Genomic DNA, 27084 nt, shown 5'->3' on the forward strand with positions numbered 1-27084 from the left:
GTTCGGCGGACGGAATCCCGTGGTGGTTTCTACTCGGAGCCCCCGACGCCGAGGGATCAGACTTTGATGAAGAGGATTCCTGTGATCACGGAGAAGCCGCAGAGGAGGACGATGACCTTGGGTATCCTCTGGTCAGAGGAGGTCAGCTCGTGGGGCAGGATCTCCAAGAAAGTGATATAGAGGAAGGTTCCCGTGGCGATCCCCTCCAGCACGCTGCGGGACAGCTGATGCACGGGGTCCGCGTTCTCCGTTAGGACCACCCCCAGCCCGATGCCCAGGGGGGACATGAAGGAGAAGAGGAGAACGCAGGCGAGTAGAGCTCTGGGGCGCAGGCGGCCCTGACCCAACTTCAACGTTAAGCTGAAGGAGATGATGCACTTGTGGATAAGAAGAGCCAGGCAGGTCTCCAGAACCTTCCCGCTGTCCTGGAGCAAGCCCACCGCCAGGCCCTCCAACACCGAGTGCAAGGACAGGGACATCACCAGGACCACGGCCCGCACCGCCGAGTGAGCGCTCACATCCAAGTGTACGTGCGCGGCCTCCGGACCGCTGTGCTGGACGTGGCCGTCCAAGCCCAGGAGCGCGTTCGTTTCCTCCGAGGACCCCAAGTGGTCTTTGTAGCTCAACACGATCTGCTCCAGAACCAAGACCAGGAAGAAGCCCATGGCCAAGATAAACTCCTGCAGGGGGAACTCGAGCTGCGGGCACAGAGGGGGGCATTAGCAGCAGACGGGGTCAAATGACAATTAGCCTGCGTGTCTAAATCCCATCCTGCCCCTCATATCCCTTTTCCCTCCATCGGGGGTCACCACCCAAACTCACCGAGATGTTCATCTTTCCGAGGGCATCGTTAATGCCGGCAAGGTAATCGGGCAGGAGGTCCAAGAGGCACGTGGCCAGGAAAACACCCCCAGAGAAACAGCTGACCAGGCTAAGTGCCCGCCGACGGGTTCCTGGGGAGGAAACGGGGTATTTCGTGACATTTTCATAGCGAGAAGCCCGCCGAGGACGTCCCGAGGCGCGTCTCCTACCTGAAGCGTGCGCGTTCCCCTGCCGTCTGAAGACAAACAGCGGGGTGAGGCCGCTGATCAAGGTGAAGAACAGCAGAGTGATCAAACAGCCCAGCTTCACCTCCAGAGCAGCCACAGAACGGGGGGCCGCGTCCAGCCGGGGGCTCCACACCAAGCTGCCAGAATCCTCCTCCATGCTTCTGTCACAGCTACCAGCAGGTCAGTTCACTATAACAAGGGAGACGGGGCAAAAGCAGCAGGTCAGTGTTGGGGGGGGGGATTGGCAAGATTAGCAGGTCAAGGGGGGGGGAAGAGCAGCAGGTCAAGGGGGGGGGAAGAGCAGCAGGTCAGTGCCAGGGGGGGTAAGAGCAGCAGGTCAGTGCCGGGGGAGGGCAAGAGCAGCAGGTCAGTGCCAGGGGCGGGGCAAGAGCAGCAGGTCAGTGTCGGGAGGGGGGGATTGGCAAGATCAGCAGGTCAGTGCCAGGGGGGGTAAGAGCAGCAGGTCAGTGCCGGGGGGGGGGCAAGAGCAACAGGTCAGTGCCAGGGTAGGGGGCAAGAGCAGCAGGTCAGTGTCGGGGGGGGGGATTGGCAAGATCAGCAGGTCAAGGGGGGGTAAGAGCAGCAGGTCAGTGCCAGGGTGGGGGGGCAAGAGCAGCAGGTCAGTAACGGGGCAATGCAGGGGATTGTCAGGGCCCCCAGTGCGAGTGCTGGGCTGTACGGGGTTAATACAGGGTAGCCCCGGGGTTATTTCACTCGCAGAATGGGGTCACTCTGGGGCTAAACAGGCAAGTGAGCTCTACCTACCTCTGCTCCGGCCAGAACCCCCCCTTGGTCTCGCACTGCGCATGCTCACGACGCCATCTTGCTAGTACATCCGGAAGTGCACGCAAATATTGGGACCCCCAATCACAAAAGCACCCCCAGCATTAGGCGGCCCCAACAGGTCGGGGAGGAAATAAATAACGGCAGGGGGAGGCCTGGGGCAGTTACACCGGGTCTTTGTAGGGAAGGTGAGAGGGTATTGCTAGACCTTTGTCACGGGTCTGGGGGTCGCTGAATACCCCAGCTGGGGGTAACAATACTGCCAGCCCATAGGCTGAGCACCTGCAGCTAGCAAATGCATGTGTGTTCATATGACTTGTAAGGGCATGACAGTGTGCTCTAGCTGTGCAAGGGTTAAATAACATCTTCCCAACCACGGGCAGATCTGGGTGCGTGCATATGCCCCGCGGGGCAGTACAGAGCGTGCCGGTGTTTGCTTGCCCCTGGGCTGTACACATGCATGTAAACGCACACGCATGTGTCAGGCGTGCATCACCTGCTAAGCACCACGCTCCGCATCCTTTCCGAGCGGCGTACTTCTAATGATACCTGCCAATCTCCTCGGCGCTCGCGTCCCGGCTGCGTTAACTGTGCTTCTCCTGCAGGATGAGCGCAACAAGCTGGAACAACCTGTCCGCCGGGCAGAAGGTGGCTGTCGCGGTTGGCATATCCGCAGGAGCCGCCATGCTGTGTGTCTGCTACGCCAGATATCGCGGCGGGAGAGGTGAGATCCGTGTTCCTCCTTCATGACAGCAGCACGTATACGGTTAACTGATAATACCCCTGATAACTGCCCCACGGTTACTTTATCCACTTACTTTCTAGCTTTATATATATATGTACTTAATGCCCGTATCGGTCATCATGCGCACTGAATCCTGCCCCGGAGCCCCCATCAGGGGAGGAATAACAGTGCTTTTTGCTTTCAGTTCCCGGAAAATCCCTTCCCGCCGATGGAGAAAACGTCAAGCATCGTATGAAGGTTCCTCGGGATGCATTGAAACTCCTCGTTGGAAAAGAAGGCGCAATTCGGAAGCGGGTGAGACCCAGGCGTGACCTCGAACACGCTAAGCATCATGGCTGTATCTCTTGTCATGTGATACCCTGTGGACCGTTTGAATAAATAACCCCCAAATCCTCAATTTAAGCGATCCTGTTTTTTTCTCAGCGGGTCTCCTAAATAATTTTTCCCGTGTGGCTGTTTGCGTGTAACATGTGATGCCCCGCATTGGTATGAAGGTTGTTTATGTCCCGCACCACGACCGTTAACCTGTTCTTTGCCGCCTGTAATGAAGTTACAGCTCGTGAGGGACCCTCGGCTTAGTTCTCCTCTCCCTGCAGCTCAGGAAACAGACGGATGCCCGTATCGAGGTGGGCCGCGGTCCGGACGAGGGGGGAGAATGCGAGCTGCTCATCGCAGGCAGCGCCGCTCAGGTGTATCAGGCCAAGGAAGCGGTGCATGGAATCCTGCAGAACGCGGTACTGAGCGTGGAGCTGCAGCTGCCTTCCCGGTGCATGCCTCGCATTATAGGTAGGAACGGGGTTAAAAGATCTCCGCTCCTTCTTCTCTCCATCCGCCTGGCTGCTCCCCGCTGCTAAGAGCCGAGCCCCGAAAGGGAAGCCGTCAGCTCCGTGACGCCGCCTCATGTCTTCTCCCGCGGCCTAGGAGCCTGTTTCCCGTTGACGGAGCTGACTGTAGTCCGTGGGAGCATAGTAACCGTGTCGATGCTTTTATGCTCCCTTCAGGGCAAGGTGGCGACCGGATCCGGGCCATAAGCAAGAGTTCTGGGGCTAAAATCCAGTGCGAGCAGAAACATGGGGATGCCGATGTGGCCCCAACCAGACGCATCATCGTGTCGGGGACTAAAGAGCAAGTGGAGGCAGCCAAGGTGCGTCGGGGCGCTGTGAACGGGTGCCAGGTGAGGCGCCGCGAGCCGCTGCTCATCTTTTTATTGTCATTGTGTCTTCTAAAAGATTCTAATCCAAAAAGTATCTGAAGAGGAGGAAAATCTTCAGCAAAGGGCAGCCAAATCCTCGGCCTTCCGCTGCCGGAGAAAGGAGATAATAGCCGTGAAGAAGAAGGATGGACGGGAGGCGGCTGATGAGCGGGCAGCTGGCCAGAACGACCGGAAGCCCGGCCAGGATAAGGAGGTCGCTGCCACGAGGAACGATGGGTCCCAGGAGCAGAGGAAACTCAGCCAGGAGGACATCACAGATGCCACGTACAACGTTCCCAGGTTTGAAGGTAAACGCGCTCGTGGTCCCCTCCCAGACGCCTTTCTATTTAGTATCTCGGTTACCCCAGCGAGTGGGCAATAGCCAAATATTTTGGGAACGGTATCGCTCCTGAATGGAGAAGAATGGCGGCAGGCTGTATAATGGGTGGCTTACAAAGCTCCTCATTTCTCCTCTCGTCCTTTAGTCCCGAGTCCAGACTTCACGTTCTCCGCAGACGAGTACGTTGATGTTTATGTGTCGGCCATGGAGAACCCAGAGCACTTCTGGATCCAGATCCTGGGTTCTCGATCGTCCCAGCTGGACAAACTTACCACAGAGATGACCGAACACTACCAAAAGCAGCAGGTAAGACCGCGCTGGGCTCCGCGAAGCCAGTATGTAACGTTCTGAGCCGCTGAGGAGCGTCCCGATGTGCGTGGTTCAGAGATGCCTTTAATCCCACTGGGGGCGAAGGTCGCTGAAGCCCGACTCTTACAGCTCGCTGAATGTGTTTGTGGCCACACAGAGCTCAGTTGCTGACATCCAGGCGGGAGACATCGTGGCCGCCCCGTTTCACGCAGACAAGTTTTGGTACCGAGCCAAGGTACTGGGATTCCTCGAAAATGGAAACGTGGATCTGTATTACGTGGACTATGGAGACAACTGGGCGACGGCTGTGGAGAACGTCTGTCCTCTCCGGTGAGTAAGTGCCAGGGGGATTCTGGGAGATGTGACGCGTTCCTTGGAGGCAGAAAAAGTGGGGTATTTTAGGGTGTAATAAGGGTGACTTTATTAATCTGGGTAAATGCTTCACATCTGAGACGTTCCTCCGTCGGGATGGGATGCTGTGATTTCACCGACGTTCTCTCTTCCAGAAGTGACTTCCTGAGCCTTCCGTTCCAGGCCATTGAATGCAGCCTGGTTGGTATCGCTTCCCTTGGTAAGTGGCTCTGTGACATGGATTAGGGCGGCATGTTCTGGTTTTGGGAACGTGAGCCCCTTTGTGGTCTATTAGCCGATCTCTTTAACACCCCCAGATGGACAGTGGAGCGAGACGGCACTGGATGTGTTCGAGAGCCTGACGTACTGTGCCCAGTGGAAGCCTTTGCTGGCCAAGATCAGTAGCTTCCCATCCCCTGGGGTCTCTCCTTGCTTCCTGGTCCGGCTGTACGACCTCTCCACAGAACCGGTAAATTCACCTATGGTTACTATGCTGCAGACTGAGCCAGCCATTCATAACGTTGGATCACTAGGTGTATGTGTTCTCCTGGAGATCGGCTCTACGGCACTCCTCAAACTAGAACGACCAATGGTTTTATTACGGAAGCAGGGCTGGCTTCTAAATCCGATCTGTTCTTATCCTTTAAAGACGGCTGCTATCGGAGAGTTCTTTCCCCGAAACGTACTGTAGACCCCGCTAATACACCCTTCTGTCGTCTATAGATTGTGGATATCGGGCAGCAGCTGATCAGCCAGGGGCTTGCCACCGAGCGCAAAGATAGTCCCCTCCAAGCTGATGAGGAAGAAAATCTAGTATCTCGGCTCATGGTGAGTAGGCGAAGGTGATTGTCCCCCTGAGAGCCGTGCCAGAGAATGATCTGCATGGGGAATCCCTAATTAAACCTTCCTATGGCGCTCCCGTGCCACGCTTGGACCTAACGTTCTTCGTCACAGTGTTTGATCGCTTGTCTCAAGCTGCTTTGTCACACCCTCCAGGACGAAGTCTCCAACTGCTCCATGGGACCGGAATCCTTCAGCTTCGCGAGTCACCAGGAGGAGCAGCTGCTGGCATCTTGTGAGTACGGCCTAAATAGCGATTGTCTCCCTGACCTTTGTTGTGTAGAACCCGCGCTCGGCCCGTTGGGCCAAATTACCGCGCATTTAAATCCCACACTGTGCTGGCTGGGGGGGGGGACTGGCCTGTGACTTGTGTGTTACAAAACTGGGTGCATTTTAAACGTAATTTCTGAATACTGGCCCATCAGACGGCTCCATCGAGATGATGCGTTCGGATGAGAGATTGGTGTCGGAATCCGGGATGTTGGGCCAGCACGCCGCCACGTCGACTCCTGTGAGTCACGCAAAAGACGAGGGAGGGCAAGAAAGTAATCTGGAGGAATGCATTTCCAAGATAAGGATAAGCTACGACGACCATTCCTCACAGCTGGGGAGCTCACAAACCGGGCATCTATCGGCCTGTAATGCCAGCTTCCCGCTAGAGCCCCCTGTCGGTACGGCAAGTTTGCCTGTAGACCCCTCAGGCTGTGAAGTCGGTGCCGTTGTACACAAAGCCAGTCCAACGGTAAAGACCAGTGGGCTTGAAGCCGACGTCTTCGTAGAGCAAGCGGGACACGACCCCGGTTCCGCTTCAGGGACCTCTGAGAATGAAAGCGGCTGTCCGGTGAGCCGTGATAGCAGCTCTGCTGTGGGGTCCTCTGTCTGCGAGGCCAGCTCCCCGTTGGAATCCTCCGTCTTCAATACCAGCTCTTCCACAGAGTCCGCTAGTCTTGTAGAGTCCACGTGTTCCTCTGGCTCTGAGGATCGGAGCTCCGCGTCCACCTCGCTAGATGACAGCAGCGTTTGCTCGCCCCGTGGCTGCTTCTATTATATGACAGACCCGATGTCCACAAGCTCGATCATTAACAGCTCCTCTTGCGACGTCATTACCGTAAGCTCTGACAGCGAGGAGGAGGCCGGGGGGCATGCCGGCGAGCGAAAGACCGCTAAGGTTTCTGGTACGTGGCTCTGTTCTTCCCAACTGTGCACCGGGCCGACTAGGGCTGTCTGTCTTCACACGCTGGTGACCCCTCGCTCTGTCATGGTGCGCACCCGGTGGCCGGTCACACTGAATTCATGATGTCAATTGGGAAGGCCAACGGGTGCTCGTCTGTAGAAAGAAGGGTTGAGTTACGAAGCTTTGTGGCCGCACTTGTCTCGTGTTAGTCATGGGTGAAAAGACACTGTCCCTGCCCCCCCCCCCTTAAATACTCGCTCTCTGCTTTCCCGTATAATCTCTGCTCTCCTGTATAATCTCTGCTCTCTTCTATCCGGCCCCCCTGTCCGCTGGTTAACGCTCTGCTTTCTCTGCAGAAGTTCTGCTCACCTCCGGGAGCGACGACGATGATGTGATCCTGGTGGACGACCGTTCTTAAATCGCCTCGGCTTCGGGGAGTATCCTGCGCTGTTGCACTAAACGTTCTGAATGTTTACCGGTTGTAAATATTGTTAAACTGTTTAATAAAGTTATTTAAGTCAGACACCAGCATGCTCGTTACGCTTTTATTGCCCTGAGGGTTTGACATGTGACCTCCGTACAGGTGTCCTAGGGGGACTTCTCCAGTGTGTAGCCCATGAATATTTGTTCCTCGCAGGACGGCAGAGACTTGTTCCTGGGTGTTACAACTTCAAATCCCAGGAAGCTGAAGGCACGAAGGAGCTGACCTGTCCAAAAAATAGCGCGTTTAGTGACTTCATTTCTCGGTATGATCCCCGCCTGATACACCCGACTGCACTGACTTGGAGTCCGCCTGTACTCACAGTCACGTCAGATGGAGTATGTGGGGTCACCAGAAGGTGTCCCCCCACCCCCCCAGTTGCAATCGCACTCGCTTACAGGCTTTTAACACCAGATCTGAGCCGCTCACCTCCGTACGCGCTTCTTGACCAACGATCGGTTCTTACCTCTGTCTTTGTGCTCCTTGTGCACGCTGACAAACACCGTATTCACCTTCATTGTAAGCTCTGCATATTCGAGGGTAGCCGTCAGACTGGGGGAGAAAGGGTTACATTTTTCATATTTGGGAGGGGGGCTATGTAAAATAATACCCAAAGCTCCAAGGAGAGAGGGAAAAAATCCTTCAAGTCCAGGGTGAAGATGATCCTGATACTTGGTGTCCCTAAGCATGTGCTTGTCATGGATGGAAGTCTGCCTCAGGCAAGCACTTACCTGTCCCGACTACCTTGGTCCAGCATCCTGCTAGGAAAGTCCATGATCAGCCATTGCTTGGTGAGGAGTCCGTGCCAGTGAATGTTCTGCTGGCTGTCCCATTTATAACGGAAGTTCAGAAAAACAAGAGAGCCGGAGAGGGGGACATCTGTGAATACGGAGAATTTCCCGGCCTGGAGGGGGTAAGGAGACAAACAGGTGAATAAACCTGCAGAGCCAAGCATGAGTGCACTGAACGGTTCTGAGTCAGTGAACTGGCGACTCAGAAGTGCTCTGAACGGTTCTTTGAGTCAGTGAACTGGTGACTCAGAAGTGCTCTGAACGGTGTAAGTGAACTGGTGACTCAGAAGTGCTCTGAACGGTTCAGTGACCTGGTGACTCAGAAGTGCTCTGAACGGTTCTTTGAGTCAGTGAACTGGTGACTCAGAAGTGCTCTGAACGGTGTAAGTGAACTGGTGACTCAGAAGTGCTCTGAACGGTTCAGTGACCTGGTGACTCAGAAGTGCTCTGAGCGGTTCTTTGAGTCAGTGAACTGGTGACTCAGAAGTGCTCTGAACGGTTCTTTAAGTCAGTGAACTGGTGAAGATCATGAACTTGACATCACTAGTGTCCGCAATCCACACCCGCTACCCGACGCGCCATTTAATGCAAATGTAATGTAGGATAACCTTTCACGAAGCCACTGAACGGCCTCGAGATATCTCGTGTAATTACAAAAATCCCATTCATCTGTATTTACATAGCTGATGTCGCCATCCTGTGGAAATATTGTGTAATTACATTTACTTCTAATCATTAAATGGCATTTAGGATACTGATGGCGCCCTCCTGTGGATGAATTGTGGAATTACATTTACTTCTAATTATTAAATGGCATTTCGACAACTGATGGCGCCCTCCTGTGGATGCATTGTGGAATTACATTTACTTCTAATCATTAAATGGCATTTAGGCAACTGATGGCGCCCTCCTGTGGAAATATTGTGGAATTACATTTACTTCTAATCATTAAATGGCATTCAGGCAACTGATGGCTGCTGTAACCTGATCTGTGACTCTGTGTGCCGTGCAGATGACCCGCTCAAGGATCATATCAGTATATATAACGATACTGTTACAAATGAGCCATTCAGTCTACTGAACTAAATCATCCGGTTCATTGAAAAGAATTGGTTCAAAAGAACGATTCGTTCATGAAGTGGACATCACTAATTTATAGTAATGGAATTTAGAAGCTTGCGCCACTTACGGAGTGCAGTTCTTTCAGCTCGGACCGCCCCTGCTCAATCCTCAGGCCGTGTTGCCTCAACTCAGGAATGCCAGGGGCAGCAGTGGTGCCAGGAGACCAGAGGGGCAGATGAGAAGGGGATCATTCTAAAGAGAGAAGGGCAAATGAGGACTAAGAGACCAAAACCCGTTCAGTAACCAGCAGACCCGGGGCACAGAGTGCTGGGCTATGATGTCATCACCGACCAAGCTCTACCGGGGAAACGAAAGCCCCTCTACGATTTCTGGCTTGTGCTTCTGCTCCCAAACTGCCCAATTCTTTCCGGGAAGTGTGGGATATGTGGGATGCCAACCAATAGCCCCCATGATCATCCCTTCCCCCACAACCTATTATTACAGGAGCCGAACTAGTTCTGGCCACTCACATAGTCACATTACACTGGAACACTGAGCGGTGGCATCCTCGGTTCAACTGGAACAGGGGTATCATCCAATGTGCGCTGTATCCCGTGTAATTAAGGGGTTGTGGTTAGAGGTGTGGCTGGGGCAGGGCCATTAGAAGAATAATGGGGTTTATTTACCCGTTTAATTTATAAGGCTGTTTCCTGCTGTTTCTATACACATTATCGGGGCTTTTAGGGCTGCAGAAGCCTGCGATACCCTCATACCCAGCAAACATTCTGACCTCCTAGAAGAGAGGGGCATCGGGGAGGAGAGAGGGACTGGCCAGACTAGACAGGGACACATGGCAAGTATTTTGCACAGCACCACACACATTAACACATTCCGACATACTTTTAATAAAACAGTTACATTAACAGCGCCGTGCAGTGCCCCCAGTAACGCACCGTTATCTCAGTGCAGGACACACCCACATGTGACGGACTTCCGGTGGGGCGGACGCGCTGGAGACGTCAGTGGTCGCTGATTGGCTGGATGTGTCCCGCGTGTTGTCCTTGATGGTGACCGGAACTAACTGCTTGGGATGCTGAATGCGACCTGCCGCCTGCTCCCTCGGGGGCCCCGGGACCTCCTCAGCTTGGGGTCCCTGAGTGTGACCCCGACACGGGTGAGCGCTCACTGAGTGACAGAACCTTCTCACAGCCCTTTTACCGAGCGACAGAACCCTCTCACAGCTCCTTTACCGAGTGACAGAACCCTCTCACAGCCCTTTTACCGAGTGACAGAACCCTCTCACAGCTCCTTTACCGAGTGACAGAACCCTCTCACAGCCCTTTTACCGAGCGACAGAACCCTCTCACAGCCCTTTTACCGAGCGACAGAACCCTCTCACAGCCCTTTTACCGAGCGACAGAACCCTCTCACAGCCCTTTTACCGAGTGACAGAACCCTCTCACAGCCCTTTTACCGAGTGACAGAACCCTCTCACAGCCCCTTTACCGAGTGACAGAACCCTCTCACAGCCCCTTTACCGAGTGACAGAACCCTCTCACAGCTCCTTTACCGAGCGACAGAACCCTCTCACAGCCCCTTTACCGAGTGACAGAACCCTCTCACAGCTCCTTTACCGAGTGACAGAACCCTCTCACAGCCCCTTTACCGAGCGACAGAACCCTCTCACAGCTCCTTTACCGAGTGACAGAACCCTCTCACAGCTCCTTTACCGAGTGACAGAACCCTCTCACAGCCCCTTTACCGAGTGACAGAACCCTCTCACACCCCCTTTACCGAGTGACAGAACCCTCTCACGGCTCCTTTACCGAGTGACAGAACCCTCTCACAGCCCTTTTACCGAGTGACAGAACCCTCTCACAGCCCTTTTACCGAGTGACAGAACCCTCTCACAGCTCCTTTACCGAGTGACAGAACCCTCTCACAGCTCCTTTACCGAGCGACAGAACCCTCTCACAGCTCCTTTACCGAGCGACAGAACCCTCTCACAGCCCCTTTACCGAGCCACAGAACCCTCTCACAGCTCCTTTACCGAGTGACAGAACCCTCTCACAGCTCCTTTACCGAGTGACAGAACCCTCTCACAGCCCCTTTACCGAGTGACAGAACCCTCTCACAGCCCCTTTACCGAGTGACAGAACCCTCTCACAGCCCCTTTACCGAGCGACAGAACCCTCTCACAGCCCCTTTACCGAGCGACAGAACCCTCTCACAGCCCCTTTACCGAGCCACAGAACCCTCTCACAGCCCCTTTACCGAGTGACAGAACCCTCTCACAGCTCCTTTACCGAGCGACAGAACCCTCTCACAGCTCCTTTACCGAGCGACAGAACCCTCTCACAGCCCCTTTACCGAGCGACAGAACCCTCTCACAGCCCCTTTACCGAGCCACAGAACCCTCTCACAGCCCCTTTACCGAGTGACAGAACCCTCTCACAGCTCCTTTACCGAGCGACAGAACCCTCTCACAGCCTCTTTACCGAGTGACAGAACCCTCTCACAGCCCCCTCGCTGGGTGTCAGGCCCCCTCGCCTGGAGTAAGCGTCCGTCTGCATTGTGACATTCACTGTTGTTGTCCTCCAGGGCACGGTTGTCGTGGAGAGATGGTGGCAGGTACCCCTGGCCAAGGAAGGAAAGGAGCCATATCTGCACCCCCGGAGACATCGGATTTTCAAGTTGGTGGAGGACAGAAAGCACCAGAAGAAGGATAAAATGGAGCTGATTCTTACTCAGACTGTTCACCGTAAGCCTGGGGCTACCGGGTTCTAAGGGCTGGTGGTCCATTGCTCCTAATAGCCTTACTTTCAAATCTGAGACAATGTGCTTGTATTCCTCAATTTGAGTGAAAGCAGAGTTCATGAAATTCGCTTCTCCTTGGTCCTCTGGACCAGGGGTCGCCCGTTCCCCGCACTCAGACAGGGTGTGTAAAGAGAGAATGTTTGAAAGGATTAGCCCTTCTTCCCTGATTGGCTGTCATCCTCTCCTCATGCAGAGCTTGGTGGACGTGGGCAGACCGTCTTAGTGGATAAAGCCCTTGGTAGGAACAAGCTGTTGGCGCAGGGTCTCGCAGTCTATCCGTCACCGGAGAACAAGCAGATGTTTGAGGAAGAGAAGAGGGTGAGTTTATCGGCGTGTGCGGATCATTCACGCAACGCCCTGCAGACTTAACTGTCGCCATCAGCGATCCTAAGGCTGCGCCTCTTTCTTTTCTGTCACCAGAAGCTACAGGAAGGTGTTGGAGGCCAGAAGACTCAGACGTGGACGGGGGAAATGGTGAGAAAGGAGCGACCGAGCAGTCTAAACATTTCATCTCTCTATAGATTAATGCACCCCTCACACGTATAGGTTTAGACTCCCTGCGCAGGCGCATACAGGTATGCGGCTCTTCCTCTGGCCTTGTGTGCAGCTGTTACTTTGTGTGTTTGTGTTTTTCAGACTGTGAAATTTTTACAAAATTCCCGTCTGGAGGTCGGCATGAAGAACAACGTGAAATGGGAGCTGAATAAAGAGATCGTGAGCAGAAACTTCCTGAAAAACGTGAGTGATCTGCGTCGGTGATAATGCTATGGCAACGACAGTTTATAAATGTAATAACTTGACATAATAGGCTTTAAAAGTCCGTTGCGTAGGAAAGAAACCAGTCGCTTTGAGTTTACACACATGGCCAAAGAGGTTAAAAATCAGATTATTCCTCTACATATTCTACGGTGTGGCTTCTAGTCCAAGATAGTGTGTTGGTACTGATCTCTGTAGTACCCCGCTGCGTGTCCGCAGGTAGGAGATACCGCCGGGTGTTACCTGCGCCAAAACACATTTTAATTCACCTAAAAGGAAGCCGTGTGGCGGTGACCCGGCTTGTGACCCGGCTTCTGCCCCTCCATGGCGGTGACGCGGCTTCTGCCCCTCCATGGCGGTGACGCGGCTTCTGCCCCTCCATGGCGGTGACGCGGCTTCTGCCCCTCCATGGCGGTGACGCGGCTTCTGCCCCTCCATGGCGGTGACGCGGCTTCTGCCCCTCCATGGCGGTGACGCGGCTTCTGCCCCTCCATGGCGGTGACGCGGCTTCTGCCCCTCCATGGCGGTGACGCGGCTTCTGCCCCTCCATGGCGGTGACGCGGCTTCTGCCCCTCCATGGCGGTGACGCGGCTTCTGCCCCTCCATGGCGGTGACGCGGCTTCTGCCCCTCCATGGCGGTGACGCGGCTTCTGCCCCTCCATGGCGGTGACGCGGCTTCTGCCCCTCCATGGCGGTGACGCGGCTTCTGCCCCTCCATGGCGGTGACGCGGCTTCTGCCCCTCCATGGCGGTGACGCGGCTTCTGCCCCTCCATGGCGGTGACGCGGCTTCTGCCCCTCCATGGCGGTGACGCGGCTTCTGCTCCTCCATGGCGGTGACCTGGCTTCTGCTCCTCCATGGCGGTGACCCGGCTTCTGCCCCTCCATGGCGGTGACCCGGCTTCTGCCCCTCCATGGCGGTGACCCGGCTTCTGCTCCTCCATGGCGGTGACCCGGCTTCTGCCCCTCCATGGCGGTGACCCGGCTTCTGCCCCTCCATGGCGGTGACCCGGCTTCTGCCCCTCCATGGCGGTGACCCGGCTTCTGCCCCTCCATGGCGGTGACCCGGCTTCTGCCCCTCCATGGCGGTGACCCGGCTTCTGCCCCTCCATGGCGGTGACCCGGCTTCTGCCCCTCCATGGCGGTGACCCGGCTGGGGGAAGCAGTCACAGCGAGTTGCTACCAGAGCCCTAAAGTAAGCGTCGGGTGCCTGGTTAGGAGAGCGTTGGTTTTGTTTTATTCAATGGCCACGAAAAGGTTTTAACAGCACTGAAAGATGTCGTTCACTCGACACGCAGAATGACAATCGCAGCCGAGGGAGCAGCAAACCCACACAGCGCTGGACCTTTTATAGCTGGCAGTGACTGCTGATGAAATGGCACGTTTTTCTTTATGCGCAATAACGAGATTGGTTTGGCTGCCTCCGGGGCAGCAACAAATGATTAAGCACTGCATGAAGCCGCCGCCGCCGCCACTCGGTTCAGAATTGGAAGTAAATAGGTAGGTTACCTCGGTGGCAGCGTGCAGACCCTGGGACAGGGCAAACTAGCACAGGGTATTGGGCTTTATAAGACGGGCATCCTTGTACCACCTGGAGGCTAAAATACAAATCTTTACTGTCTCCAGCTGGGAGTTGTGGTTCCAGTAGAGGCCTTGAAGATTCCAGACGAGCCTATAACGAGATGGGGAGAGTACTGGTGCGAGGTGACGGTATGTGTTTGCTACTGCGTGGAGATGCGGCTGTCCCACCGCTCCGCTTGTATCTGTGGATTGTGGGCTGAGTGTCGCTCTCTGTGCGTTTCAGGTGAATGGTATCGACGCGGTGCGGATGCCAATGTCTGTTGTGAACTTTGAGAAACCGAAGACCAAACGTTACAAGTACTGGCTGTCTAAGCAGGCGGCCGCGGAGCCGAAAGAGCCGATGTCGGACGGCGGACCCGAGTGACGGGCAGAGGCAGGCAGGACATGGGATTATCCGCCGTGGTCGATGCGGTTTGTTGGGCGGTCGATCCGTGGTTTTGTTGCGTTTTGTAACACAAGACCGGCTGTTCTGGCACCGGGAGACCCGAGACTTTGTGCTGCCGCTCATACAGGACGTTTCTAGGAAGCGGGACGCGGCTCCTCTGGCCAACAGTCCTAACGTTGTCTCGGTTGTAAAGAAGTTTGTAATAAAAAAAATAAAAAAAAATCCGAAGCGACCGGTTACATAGTGATACGTTTGTAAAAAGCAAGATGTGAAACATGGAACGGGACCTGTTAGGAGGGGCGGACGTGCGCGCCGGGGGTCCCGGCCGGACGATTGGGTTCACGGGACATCCGCCTTTCGTAGAGTTTGCCCCGAGCCTGCCCTCATGCATTGAAACACGTTTAAAGCAGACTATGGTGGCGGGCGTATCTTACTGGTTCTGTGATGGCGGTTGTTGGGCTGATGCTCTCTCGTTAAAATGTCAGCAGTGATGGCAGTCCTTTGTTCATGCGCTGATTTATTCCGCCCCTTGAGATGTCCCATAATCCCACTATGTACAACCGCTGTTCATACATGCGCAGTTCTAATATGCAAAGTGTGAGCCGGCTAGAGGTTTCGATGAGTTTCGGACAGTATTCACGATACAAAAGGAAGCCTTTCACAAATCTTTTGGTTTGGGGGAAGAATTTGCAAAATATACTAAATATACTTCTTTGTGTGTGTAATATATATATATATATAACATATGGATAAAATATTTTTTATGCAAAACAAGATCAAATTACCACGCCGTGTAAATTCCATGAGAATAACCACCAATGAATTGGAAATTTATATATATTCCAGGCTAAATGTATTGCGTACAGATAGAGGAGCGTAAATGCGCTTCACTACGGGATTCGTATTCTTTCACAGCGTGGGCAGCGCTCTTCTCTCTGTGTTGGTTGGCAGCAGAAACAAACATTGTAGCCCCGGATGGGTGCGTTTTCTGATAAAATGAACATATGTGAGCCGGTCAGTCTACCTGTTTCTCGTGCACACCCGCGCACGCACGCACACGCACACACATACGCACGCTGACCTGCTTGAGCTCCTGATGTCTTTGGAAGTCAAGCCTTAAGGGCTACATTTCCAAACAGCTGAAAGGATTATTACTCTCCAAGCGATCGGGCTGAATGATTTTGGAATCTGATTTGGAGAGGAAAGGCAGCGCGCCGTTTACCGCACGTAATCCGTTTAGGACAGGAAATCGGTATAGAATCCTCGGGAAGATTTAATTAGGACGATGACTCATTTTTAGATGAATAGATACAAGAGCTTTGGAGAGGAAGCTTGGCCCGTGTTAAGGCGACGCTATCCACTTCTTCATCTGGTTCATAATATTTCTGAAACTGCTTTCTTGGCCGCCGCCGGCTGGAGTGTGGGAGTGTGTCGGCTGGACAGCCCCGCGCATGGAGAGGGTAGATGGCACCTTCGCTACGCTTTGTTGGATAATATCTGGCTAGCGGCATGAAATTGTTGGCTTGCGATTTGTCATTTAGCCTTTTGTTGTAATTTGTGATATGGATATGGTAAATTTACCAAAACTGAAGTTTCTGTAGAGAAATATGCTCATAGTACTTAGTAACTTGAGTCACACGGAAGAGCTATAAAAACATAGCGGGTTTGATAAGAGATTCCGTCGTGTCCAAGCTTCCCCGCAGTAAATAGGGTTCCAAGCGGCGGCGGAGCAGCGGATGAAGCTCTGAGAAAGAAATCAAGTTTTTAAAGCGGGGCTGAGATTGTGCGAAGAGCATGGAGTGTACAGTGTAATGCACACAACACACACAAGGTGGCGCCACACAATCATCCAATGACCCCGTGGCTTGGGTTGTAGAGAGCTGCTGCTGATGGATCAACGGTAGCGTCTCACCAACGGTGGTGGGATTCTATGTCTGGCCCATAGGCTGTGGCGTGGCTCTACGTTGCACGTTAGGAACGGTCTGGTCACATATGAAGGAGGGTCTTAAAGCAGGCGTGACTTTACCTGTGGGAATGCGGACCACCATAAATGAGCAGCACGGCACTCCATGCTTGGGTCCTGGCGACCGGGCTGAGCCCGTGTGATACTGGCACGTGGTGGCTTGTAGCCATTCATAACCACACTGGGTCCTCAGCCACGGGAGAGAGAGGAGAGACCGGAAGGGGGGTCTCATCTTTAAACACTGTTTAAAGCAACGTCACGTTTGCCTTTCTATCCGGGGTAGAACATACACCCGCCTGGAAGCTGTGATCTCTGCAGGGGTAGATGGGGTGCCCCCTACGACCCTGCTGGTTGGGTGAACCTGTTCTTGTTTTCCTCCTTTTCGCTTACTTAATCCCTTAGTGTAGATCATGGCGTCCATCAGCTGGGAAACGCCACCTCTGACACTTGTGAGTCCTGCCAAACGGGGGCTTGGAGGTCTTACTCTGTGTCCTGTTATACTAGTAAAGCCAGTACTGCATGGACTGGGCCGAGACCCGGAAGCTGTCAGATCACACTGAAGGGATGCACTGTGTCATGCGCTGGTCACTGGGGGGCGCTTTCAGAGCAGGAATTTCTTTTGCTGGCTCGTCGGGCACTGAGAGGATGGATACCCCCTCCCCCTCCTGGTAATCCGGCAGCACCTGCCCGCTGGGGGTCTCCATCCCCCGGATACTCGGATCCCCCAGGCAGCTGCTGCTGAGATTGGGGTGGGGGTAGGGAGCAGGTGACGGGGGGGCATCTCCACATCGGAATTATACATCGGGCTGGGAACCCATCGGACGGGGGGCGTACCAGCAGACTTATAAACGTACCACCAGGAACACGTTATGTATTTAAATGTCTCTCGCTCTTCCCCAAGTAGGACATATTGAGACCCTGCCTTCTCTCCTGATCATTTTTACAACTGTCCTCGAGCTCTCCTCACAAAACCTATTTATACATTTTGGTAGTTCTGTTAAGCTGTGCTTCCCCTGGTTAGCTGGGGTCGCCGTGGTTGGCGTCCGTCACCCTGGTTAGTGGCGGTTGCCGTGGTTAGCTGTGGTCGCCCTGGTTAGCGGCCATTCCCCTGGTTAGCTGGGGTCGCCGTGGTTAGCGTCCGTCACCCTGGTTAGTGGCGGTTGCCATGGTTAGCTGGGGTCGTCCTGGTTAGCAGCAGTCACCCTGGTTAGTGGCGGTTGCCGTGGTTAGCGGCCGTCGCCCTGGTTGGCAGCCATCACCCTGGTTAATGGCGGTCGCCCTGGTTAGCGGCCGTCGCCCTGGTTGGCAGCCGTCACCCTGGTTAGTGGCTGTGGTCGCCCTGGTTAGCGGCTGTCGCCCTGGTTGGCAGCCGTCACCCTGGTTGGCAGCCGTCACCATGGTTAATGACGGTTGCCGTGGTTACCTGTGGTCTCCCTGGTTAGCGGCTGTTCCCCTGATTTGCTGGGGTCGCCCTGGTTAGCAGCCATCACCCTGGTTAGTGGCGGTTGCCGTGGTTAGCGGCCGGCCCCCTGGTGGTGACACAATAATCTGCCGCTTTTAGTGGGTTTTCGGTAACCCGGACCTGCGGAAATGCTGCATTTATTGGTTATCAACATCACAATAAAACGGTTTGAAGACAGGACCGCAGGATTTAAAGGTTGGCCGGTGGGGGGATCGTGGCACGTACGGACAGGCGGGCTCGAACGGGGTCCCACGGCTTTCAGTGCTGGTCAGGAGCGTGGATTCAGCCGGATGCCGGCCCCTCGGCTGTGCTGCTCAATCTCATCTTTTCCCGGACCCCGCGGGCCACCTCTGGGTTTGTGAAGTGCTCTGCAATATAATGAGAGCTGTAGCTGTCAGGCTGTGGGGGCCGAATAATGCCAAATAAATGGCAGAGACTGGCCCCTGGAGAGCAGGGCCACGCGGCGCTTCCGAGTGGAAGTGGTAAAGGCTGTGGAGATGCTGAATATACGAGTCTACTGAGTATCTCCTGAACCCGGCCGCGCGTCTGCATACATCGCTCCCTGGGAACGCTGTCGCTGTTAAACCTGCCCCTGGGGGTATTAGAGCTCGTGCAGCCCAAACAAAGAGAGGGGCCGGAGCATGGCAGCTCACACACCTGTTTCACATCATTAGCTGTACACGTGTGCGGGTGAGACCTTAACCCTTTCTCTGATGAGGCTGTGGCACTGAGTGGGTTAAAGTATCTCCCATCCGGAGGGGCCCTTGAAGCTACGTCTGTAGATATTTAGCGCTAGGTGTCTCGTACCTATGGGGCCCCTGGGCTGCACACAGACTGAGGGCCGGTATTGGCCAGTGGTTAGAGGATGCTTTGTGTGTGGGTAGGATGGGGTTAACCCTGTCTGTTACACGGCGTCTCCGAGCTGCTTGTACGTACTCTTGTCGCCATGGAAACGGGTGAGTATGCTTGTGTCTAACCACATCACACAGCACTAATATGATTTAATAAAAGGCATTATGGATCTTCAGGGGCCGTCTGGTGCACATTAGCCAACGGGAGCTGTCAGAGCCGGGATCTACGGCGCGGGGTCAGTTTTCTCTGTAGGGACCACGGCTATTTTTAGCTCTCTGACGAGGGAAGATCCCCTCCGTCTCTTGTAAGAAAAGTCACGGCCCCCCCAGCGCTGCACGGTGCAGCCCCCCCGAAAAACCGACGGGTGTCTGTAATTACACCAGATTCTGCCCCATGCAGCAGGGGCCAGCGTGAACAGAGTACAACCAGGAAATTCCTAAAGACCTCTGTGTCTACGGGGGCCAGGTTTAACCTGTAAGGCACCAGAGGAAGGGCCGGCTGTTAATTCACTGCCTTCTCATGACGGGCTATAGAGAAGCTGGCAGAACATGCGCAGGCCGGGGCCAGACATTAACCTGCCGTTTCAGCGTGGAACTGTCCGTAAAAACATCGGCACACATGCTCACTCCTATACAAACAGGGCAAAAAGAGGGGCCCCGAGCCACAGGCCAGTGGAGGTCCGTTAGGGCCGCTCTGCGGGTCCTCTGGTGGGGTGGTAAGGAGGCAGCATTACAGACCACTTCACACCATCTGCTTAATGGCCTTGTAGCCGACGGATAGATAAATAGACCCATAAACTGACACTTACATTTGGGCGCTATTAAAGGAGGCAGTTAACACACTGCTGCCCCCCGGGGCCGGCGCAGATTCCTCTCGGGTACGGCACCGAGTGCACACAATTGGTCCTCTTTTTGTGACCGTTTTACGATACAGAGTATCACTCACAGCCGGCTCCTCTGAGTGTTTGATGGACAAGCTTGGGGTCTGGAGGGTGGCAGGGGGTGCGGAGGGAGGGGGCACAGAGGTAGCAGGGGGGAGCGGAGCATTGCGGAGGCAGGGGGCACAGAGGGTGGTAAGGGGTGCGGAGGGAGGCAGGGGGCATGGAGGGTGGCAGGGGGTTGCGGAGGGTGGTAGGATGCTTGGGATCAGGCGGTAAGGATTTAGGTAGAAGCTCTCCTTACCTGCTGCAAACTCCCGGATGTTTTCTGGTCGTTTCAGCAGAACCTCCCTGGAGAAAGCGCAAGCAGAGAAGTGAGATGCGTCGCAGGCTGAGTGGCCTATATCTGGGGTCCACTCCATAACCAGGCGTGACGCCGCGCCCGTGTACCCCGTCTGTGTGCCCTTTTACACTCTCAGTAAAGCGTCCGTACCTCAGAAATCCGGACAGCAGCAGATCCACCTCGCGGTGACTCCTCAGATACCCCTCGTTACGGAGCCGCGTCTGGAGCTGCGAGCAGGAGACACGGCTGTGAGGCGGGGGCATGCGGGGAGCACAGCAGGGGCCCGGCCACCCCATATTAAACACAGGATGCAACGTGTATCAAAATGATTCAGGTGCAAAGGCTTGAAAGTGGTCTTATCACTATAGCAACCAATGAACTGTGCCAACCATTGGTTGCTATGCGGATAACACAATTTTTCAATTGCACTAGAACCCTTTTTATGCATAACCCACATACTATATCATGCGCTGTATATCACACACACATTGTATATATCACACACATTGCATATCACACACGCACACTGTATATCTCACAATGTGTATCACACACACTGTATATCACACACACACTGTATCTCTCACACACTATATCTCACACTGTGTTTCACACACACACATTGTGTATCATACACACATTGTATATCACACACTGTGTCCCTACCTCCCAGTCCCGAAGCCGGTGCTGCTGTTCTGGCCCAAGGGCCCCGGTGTCGGGCTCGTTCATGCTGCCGCTGCTCGGTTGCTAGGGGCTGGTTGTTAGGGATCTTGTAACTTTTGTTGCTATGAACACGGATCACCTGACCAAAGGACTCGCCCAGCTGCCAGTCTCCATGGTAACTGTTTCCTTGGAGGCCTCTGATCTCGTTCGGGAGCCTGGCCTGTGACGTTATCAATGGAAACGTCACCTGAGGGGGTTACCCGGCCCCCTCCTTGAGTTACCCACCAATGCATGACATCACTGCGATGTCAGTCAGATCTGTGTTATGGCATCATGACCGCCATATAATATTATTGTTATTGTTATTGTTTTAATTAGTATTTCTGTTATCATTTTTGTGATTATAGTTATTGTTGTTTTAATTATCATTTTTGTTATTGTTGTTATTATTGTTTGAATTTTTATTTTTGTTATCACCGTTGCTATGGACCAGCAGCTTAATTCAGATAATAACCCCGGGCTACCAGGCACCTGTCAGGCTTGGGGTCCATTCCCCGGCCTACGTGTGCAAAGTGTGGGATAAGGAGCCCCTCAGAGGGGCAGGTACAGCAACTGTTGAGGCCTTTCATACCCCTAAAAGTATTGGGGCTCCTGGCGGGGCCCGCAGGTAACACCCTGCACAGCGCGGGGTACACGTCCCCCTGGGTGACGGTTGTTATAACAGTGGCGATGGAGTAATTCCATCTGGAACTGGTGACAATGTGCTCCCCCCCACACCCCCAGTGTCCCCAGCCGACCCCTGAGTGCCGTTATCTATTGTGTGATGGAACTGCCCCTCTCTGATACAGAGACAGCTGGAGTGTCCTCTCGCTATGGAAACATCCCCACTTACAATGCCTGCCAACGAACCCCCACTGTACTCAACACTGCTGGTTAGCAGATTCCCGTCTGCCCTACACATTAACCCTGTCTGTGCCAGAATAGAATTGCAGCCCAAATGAAACGTGCGCGGGGGGTTCCCCCGGGCCTGCCCCTGAACCCCCAATGCATCCACTCATTATACACTCAACGGAAACGAATCTGTGATTCAGACACTCCCTCCCTCTCCACGCTTTGATAAATTAGATTGCCAGCTCTGGGGTCTCTTGTCAGGGTTTGCGTGTGCTGCAGGCTCTTTTCTTACACGTGAATCTTTACTCTCAGGACATAGAAACGTGGCTTTTAACCCTCTGATTGCCAGTGGGCGGGTTGGTGTGAGTACGCCAGCGCTGAACGGGTTATGGGGGATTTGGAAGGATTGCCCCGGGGAGAGACTGCCCTTTGTCAGATTGCCCTTTAAATGAGTGTTTTAGGGAGCGATTAGGCCGCCTGCTGTGTGTTGATTAATCATACCGGCTGTCATCTTACGAATACACAAGTGTCCGGCGTGTGTCATTGCCATGGGTTGTATGGCTTCATCTTTGTATGTTTTGTATTTGTGTAGTGAAAATACTGTGGCCCCCAGCAGCGGGTCCTGCCTTCAGATGCCGGAAGTGTCGCTGTCATTGTCACCTTGCGCAGCGTTGTGCACTCGTGTCATTGTGTGACGGAAGCAGTGTGTGTTTCTTTGTGCAGCTGGGATATTGCTATACACTTTGTTACGACTGTCATTCACTCCATTGTGTTCACATCCCTCATAGACCTGTGTGTAGCAGTGTTTCTGTGTGTCATTGTATTAGTGTCAGTGGTTTGTATGGTTGTGTTGCTGTCTGCTGAGTTGTGGGTTATATTTGATACTATGTGTGTGTCATTATGCTGTGTTATATTTGATACTATGTGTGTGTCATTGTGTTGTTGTGTTATATTTGATACTATGTATGTGTCATTGTGTTGCTGTGTTATATTTGATACTATGTGTGTGTCAGTGTGTTGCTGTGTATTGAGTGGCGTGTAATGTTTGATACTATGTGTGTGTCATTGTGTTGTGTTATATTTGATACTATGTGTGTGTCATTGTGTTGCTGTGTATTGAGTGGCGTGTAATGTTTGGTATTATGTGTGTGTCATTGTGTTGTGTTATATTTGATACTGTGTGTGTGTGTCATTGTGTTGCTGTGTATTGAGTGGCGTGTAATGTTTGGTACTATGTGTGTGTCATTGTGTTGCTGTGTTATGTTTGATACTATGTGTGTGTCATTGTGTTGCTGTGTATTGAGTGGCATGTAATGTTTGGTATTATGTGTGTGTCATTGTGTTGTGTTATATTTGATACTATGTGTGTGTCATTGTGTTGTGTTATATTTGATACTATGTGTGTGTCATTGTGTTGTGTTATATTTGATACTATGTGTGTGTCATTGTGTTGCTGTGTATTGAGTGGCGTGTAATGTTTGGTATTATGTGTGTGTCATTGTGTTGTGTTATATTTGATACTGTGTGTGTGTGTCATTGTGTTGCTGTGTATTGAGTGGCGTGTAATGTTTGGTACTATGTGTGTGTCATTGTGTTGCTGTGTTATGTTTGATACTATGTGTGTGTCATTGTGTTGCTGTGTATTGAGTGGCATGTAATGTTTGGTATTATGTGTGTGTCATTGTGTTGTGTTATATTTGATACTATGTGTGTGTCATTGTGTTGTGTTATATTTGATACTATGTGTGTGTCATTGTGTTGTGTTATATTTGATACTATGTGTGTGTCATTGTGTTGCTGTGTATTGAGTGGCGTGTAATGTTTGGTATTATGTGTGTGTCATTGTGTTGTGTTATATTTGATACTGTGTGTGTGTGTCATTGTGTTGCTGTGTATTGAGTGGCGTGTAATGTTTGGTACTATGTGTGTGTCATTGTGTTGCTGTGTTATGTTTGATACTATGTGTGTGTCATTGTGTTGCTGTGTATTGAGTGGCATGTAATGTTTGGTATTATGTGTGTGTCATTGTGTTGTGTTATATTTGATGCTGTGTGTGTGTGTCATTGTGTTGCTGTGTATTGAGTGCCGTGTAATGTTTGATACTATGTGTGTGTCATTGTGTTGCTGTGTATTGAGTGGCGTGTAATGTTTGGTATTATGTGTGTGTCATTGTGTTGTGTTATATTTGATACTGTGTGTGTGTCATTGTGTTGCTGTGTATTGAGTGCCGTGTAATGTTTGATACTATGTGTGTGTCATTGTGTTGCTGTGTATTGAGTGGCGTGTAATGTTTGGTATTATGTGTGTGTCATTGTGTTGTGTTATATTTGATACTGTGTGTGTGTGTCATTGTGTTGCTGTGTATTGAGTGGCGTGTAATGTTTGGTACTATGTGTGTGTCATTGTGTTGCTGTGTTATGTTTGATACTATGTGTGTGTCATTGTGTTGCTGTGTATTGAGTGGCATGTAATGTTTGGTATTATGTGTGTGTCATTGTGTTGTGTTATATTTGATGCTGTGTGTGTGTGTCATTGTGTTGCTGTGTATTGAGTGCCGTGTAATGTTTGATACTATGTGTGTGTCATTGTGTTGCTGTGTATTGAGTGGCGTGTAATGTTTGGTATTATGTGTGTGTCATTGTGTTGTGTTATATTTGATACTGTGTGTGTGTCATTGTGTTGCTGTGTATTGAGTGCCGTGTAATGTTTGATACTATGTGTGTGTCATTGTGTTGCTGTGTATTGAGTGGCGTGTAATGTTTGGTATTATGTGTGTGTCATTGTGTTGTGTTATATTTGATACTGTGTGTGTGTGTCATTGTGTTGCTGTGTATTGAGTGGCGTGTAATGTTTGGTACTATGTGTGTGTCATTGTGTTGCTGTGTTATGTTTGATACTATGTGTGTGTCATTGTGTTGCTGTGTATTGAGTGGCATGTAATGTTTGGTATTATGTGTGTGTCATTGTGTTGTGTTATATTTGATGCTGTGTGTGTGTGTCATTGTGTTGCTGTGTATTGAGTGCCGTGTAATGTTTGATACTATGTGTGTGTCATTGTGTTGCTGTGTATTGAGTGGCGTGTAATGTTTGGTATTATGTGTGTGTCATTGTGTTGTGTTATATTTGATACTGTGTGTGTGTCATTGTGTTGCTGTGTATTGAGTGCCGTGTAATGTTTGATACTATGTGTGTGTCATTGTGTTGCTGTGTATTGAGTGGCGTGTAATGTTTGGTATTATGTGTGTGTCATTGTGTTGTGTTATATTTGATACTGTGTGTGTGTCGTTGTGTTGCTGTGTATTGAGTGGCGTGTAATGTTTGGTATTATGTGTGTGTCATTGTGTTGTGTTATATTTGATACTGTGTGTGTGTCATTGTGTTGCTGTGTGTTCCGTTGTAGCCTGGCATGTGGCTGTTGTTGTAGAGTGTGTTGGGGGATGGGTACAGCAGGTGCGGCTGGATTTCTCTCTGTAAATAAGAGTGAATGTGGAGCCGAGATAGGCAGATGGCTGTAATCTCCCGGCTCGTAGCAACCAAAGTGGGAGCAGAGTCCGGTGCGGCCCCCGCCGGTGAGGGCCCCGCAGACACCCAGCACAATGCCAAGTCCCAGGCTGAAGACTGGGTGTTGGGGATCCTACCCTATAGATCCCTGATCTCCACTAGAGTATTGTGATCGGTTCTATAGAGTGGATCTCCAGGAGGGCACAGAGATCTAGTGAGTGATCCCTGGTGAGATCGCCGCTAGAATTTAGTTCTGCTGCGTTCTTCTTACCCCGGGCACGTTCACTTTGTGTTAGGGGTGGAGAGCGTGCAGCTGCAGGCTACATGCACTCTGTGCTCCTCGTACCTGGAGATCTAATGGGGATAAACGGCATTCATTAAGGGATCTCAGATGGGACAGCGATGTCCCTGCTCCTCAAAAGGTCACCAGGAGATCTCCAAACGCCCCTTGCACATCCAGGCAGACATCAGTTATGGAGAATAATTGGCGAGCTGAGGGCCCGGCACGCAGTCCTGGTCAAAAGCTCTAGTAATGACCATACGTTACTGGGGTAGACCAGCAAGGATTCCAGCGTGACTCCTATTCGACCTCTGCACACCCTGTGGTGGGTTGTCTTGTTATATTCATGGTCCAACCTAAGTCTTCTCCAGCCATGGGGGACCACATATGGACACCCCCAGTCTATTCCCCAAGGAGTTTGGGTCAACGAGAGGGGATGCCAGGACAGGGTTGTGGAATATTGGGGTCTCCTGTCTCGGTAAGCATGGTGCTGAGCAGGCTGCGTGTGCTCGGTGTCTCTAGCTGAGCTAGGTTCGACGGTCGGAAGCAGAAGGCTGTTTAATTAACTGGAAACTAATTAATGTGGGAGATAGCTCTCTCTCCTCGGGCCCTGCCTCTACCCTCCAAACCTACCCTATCTGCCCTATTCCCTGCTAGGGGTGGAGGAGGAATCCCTTTAATTATGTACTGTAAAGCGGATATGTTCCCAACGTGAAACCAGAGAGGAAATCGTTCTCGGATAAAAACATTTTCCTCCTCGAGACGGCTGTCGGGATTGGTGTAGAGCGCCGGCGTATTGTGCCGCTCCGTACGCCGGGGGGGTCTGTAATTGCCCAGTTCGTCTGTCACAGAGGCAGGATTTATGGGCCGAGATCCCCAGAGTGATGGGATTTAAATGGCTATATAATCGGTGCTGTTATACAGGAAGGAATCGGATGTTGCGAGACATCCTCTGTGACGTGTAGAAGCATCTACTCATACCCACGATTAGAGACTTCAGGACAGCGGCACGAGAGGGGACCGAGTCCAAAGACTCTGAGGAAAATACAGACACAGGTCGTGGTGAAGGACACAAAACAAAGCACAAATGCTTTGCTTTATTGGTCGTTATTATTCCAGCAGTGACCTGGGAATCTGGTAAGGGTAGGCAGAAAGACTGGAGATGCAGGCAACGCAGGATCAGAATGAGGAGAAGGTCACCAATAGGCAGGCAGCGTGGGATCAGAATGATGAGAAGGTCACCAATAGGCAAGCAGCGCGGGATCAGAATGATGAGAAGGTCACCAATAGGGAAGCAGCGCGGGATCAGAATGATGAGAAGGTCACCAATAGGCAGGCAGCGCGGGATCAGAATGATGAGAAGGTCACCGATGAGAGGCAGGCAGCGCGGGATCAGAATGATGAGAAGGTCACCAATAGGCAGGCAGCGCGGGATCAGAATGATGAGAAGGTCACCGATGAGAGGCAGGCAGCGCGGGATCAGAATGATGAGAAGGTCACCAATAGGCAGGCAGCGCGGGATCAGAATGATGAGAAGGTCACCAATAGGAAAGCAGCGCGGGATCAGAATGAGGAGAAGGTCACCAATAGGCAGGCAG

General features: G+C 52.4%; 5 protein-coding genes across 7 annotated transcripts; 2 read left to right on the forward strand and 3 right to left on the reverse strand.

Annotated features, from left to right (window-relative positions):
• On the reverse strand, positions 1-1933 carry SLC39A1 (solute carrier family 39 member 1). The gene is made up of 4 exons (XM_053474711.1): positions 1815-1933; positions 1032-1219; positions 823-953; positions 1-698 (listed from the first exon to the last, which is right to left on the reverse strand). The coding sequence occupies exons 2-4, from the start codon at positions 1204-1206 to the stop codon at positions 57-59; spliced, it is 948 nt and encodes a 315-aa protein (XP_053330686.1). The 5' UTR covers positions 1207-1219; positions 1815-1933; the 3' UTR covers positions 1-56.
• Positions 1888-7306, forward strand: TDRKH (tudor and KH domain containing). 2 transcript variants are annotated; one of them, XM_053474709.1, is made up of 14 exons: positions 1922-1953; positions 2438-2556; positions 2762-2871; positions 3174-3363; positions 3579-3721; positions 3807-4077; positions 4255-4415; positions 4576-4748; positions 4925-4989; positions 5087-5238; positions 5493-5597; positions 5766-5844; positions 6035-6120; positions 7140-7306. In XM_053474709.1, the coding sequence occupies exons 2-14, from the start codon at positions 2439-2441 to the stop codon at positions 7176-7178; spliced, it is 1692 nt and encodes a 563-aa protein (XP_053330684.1). In that variant the 5' UTR covers positions 1922-1953; position 2438; the 3' UTR covers positions 7179-7306. The 2 variants fall into 2 exon arrangements, with proteins under 2 accessions (XP_053330685.1, XP_053330684.1); XM_053474710.1 differs by lacking the exon at positions 6035-6120 and having other exon boundaries at positions 1888-2020.
• Positions 7307-7323: 17 nt separating this feature from the next.
• Positions 7324-10083, reverse strand: OAZ3 (ornithine decarboxylase antizyme 3). 2 transcript variants are annotated; one of them, XM_053474714.1, is made up of 5 exons: positions 10018-10083; positions 9245-9369; positions 7996-8168; positions 7731-7816; positions 7324-7490 (listed from the first exon to the last, which is right to left on the reverse strand). In XM_053474714.1, exons 3-5 carry the CDS (start codon positions 8037-8039, stop codon positions 7372-7374), a joined length of 249 nt encoding a protein of 82 aa, XP_053330689.1. In that variant the 5' UTR covers positions 8040-8168; positions 9245-9369; positions 10018-10083; the 3' UTR covers positions 7324-7371. The 2 variants fall into 2 exon arrangements, with proteins under 2 accessions (XP_053330689.1, XP_053330688.1); XM_053474713.1 differs by lacking the exon at positions 10018-10083 and adding an exon at positions 9663-9726.
• Positions 10084-10134: 51 nt separating this feature from the next.
• MRPL9 (mitochondrial ribosomal protein L9) lies at positions 10135-14849 on the forward strand. The gene is made up of 7 exons (XM_053474712.1): positions 10135-10291; positions 11719-11878; positions 12128-12252; positions 12355-12408; positions 12571-12672; positions 14315-14398; positions 14493-14849. Exons 1-7 carry the CDS (start codon positions 10208-10210, stop codon positions 14631-14633), a joined length of 750 nt encoding a protein of 249 aa, XP_053330687.1. The 5' UTR covers positions 10135-10207; the 3' UTR covers positions 14634-14849.
• Positions 14850-18181: 3332 nt separating this feature from the next.
• Positions 18182-21076, reverse strand: RIIAD1 (regulatory subunit of type II PKA R-subunit domain containing 1). Its single transcript, XM_053475263.1, has 4 exons — positions 20818-21076; positions 20302-20378; positions 20113-20159; positions 18182-18447 (listed from the first exon to the last, which is right to left on the reverse strand). Exons 1-4 carry the CDS (start codon positions 20878-20880, stop codon positions 18362-18364), a joined length of 273 nt encoding a protein of 90 aa, XP_053331238.1. The 5' UTR covers positions 20881-21076; the 3' UTR covers positions 18182-18361.
• Positions 21077-27084: the final 6008 nt, after the last annotated feature.

The sequence above is a fragment of the Spea bombifrons genome, chromosome 9, assembly GCF_027358695.1.
Source record: "Spea bombifrons isolate aSpeBom1 chromosome 9, aSpeBom1.2.pri, whole genome shotgun sequence".
In the NCBI taxonomy this organism is placed as follows: domain Eukaryota; kingdom Metazoa; phylum Chordata; class Amphibia; order Anura; family Pelobatidae; genus Spea; species Spea bombifrons.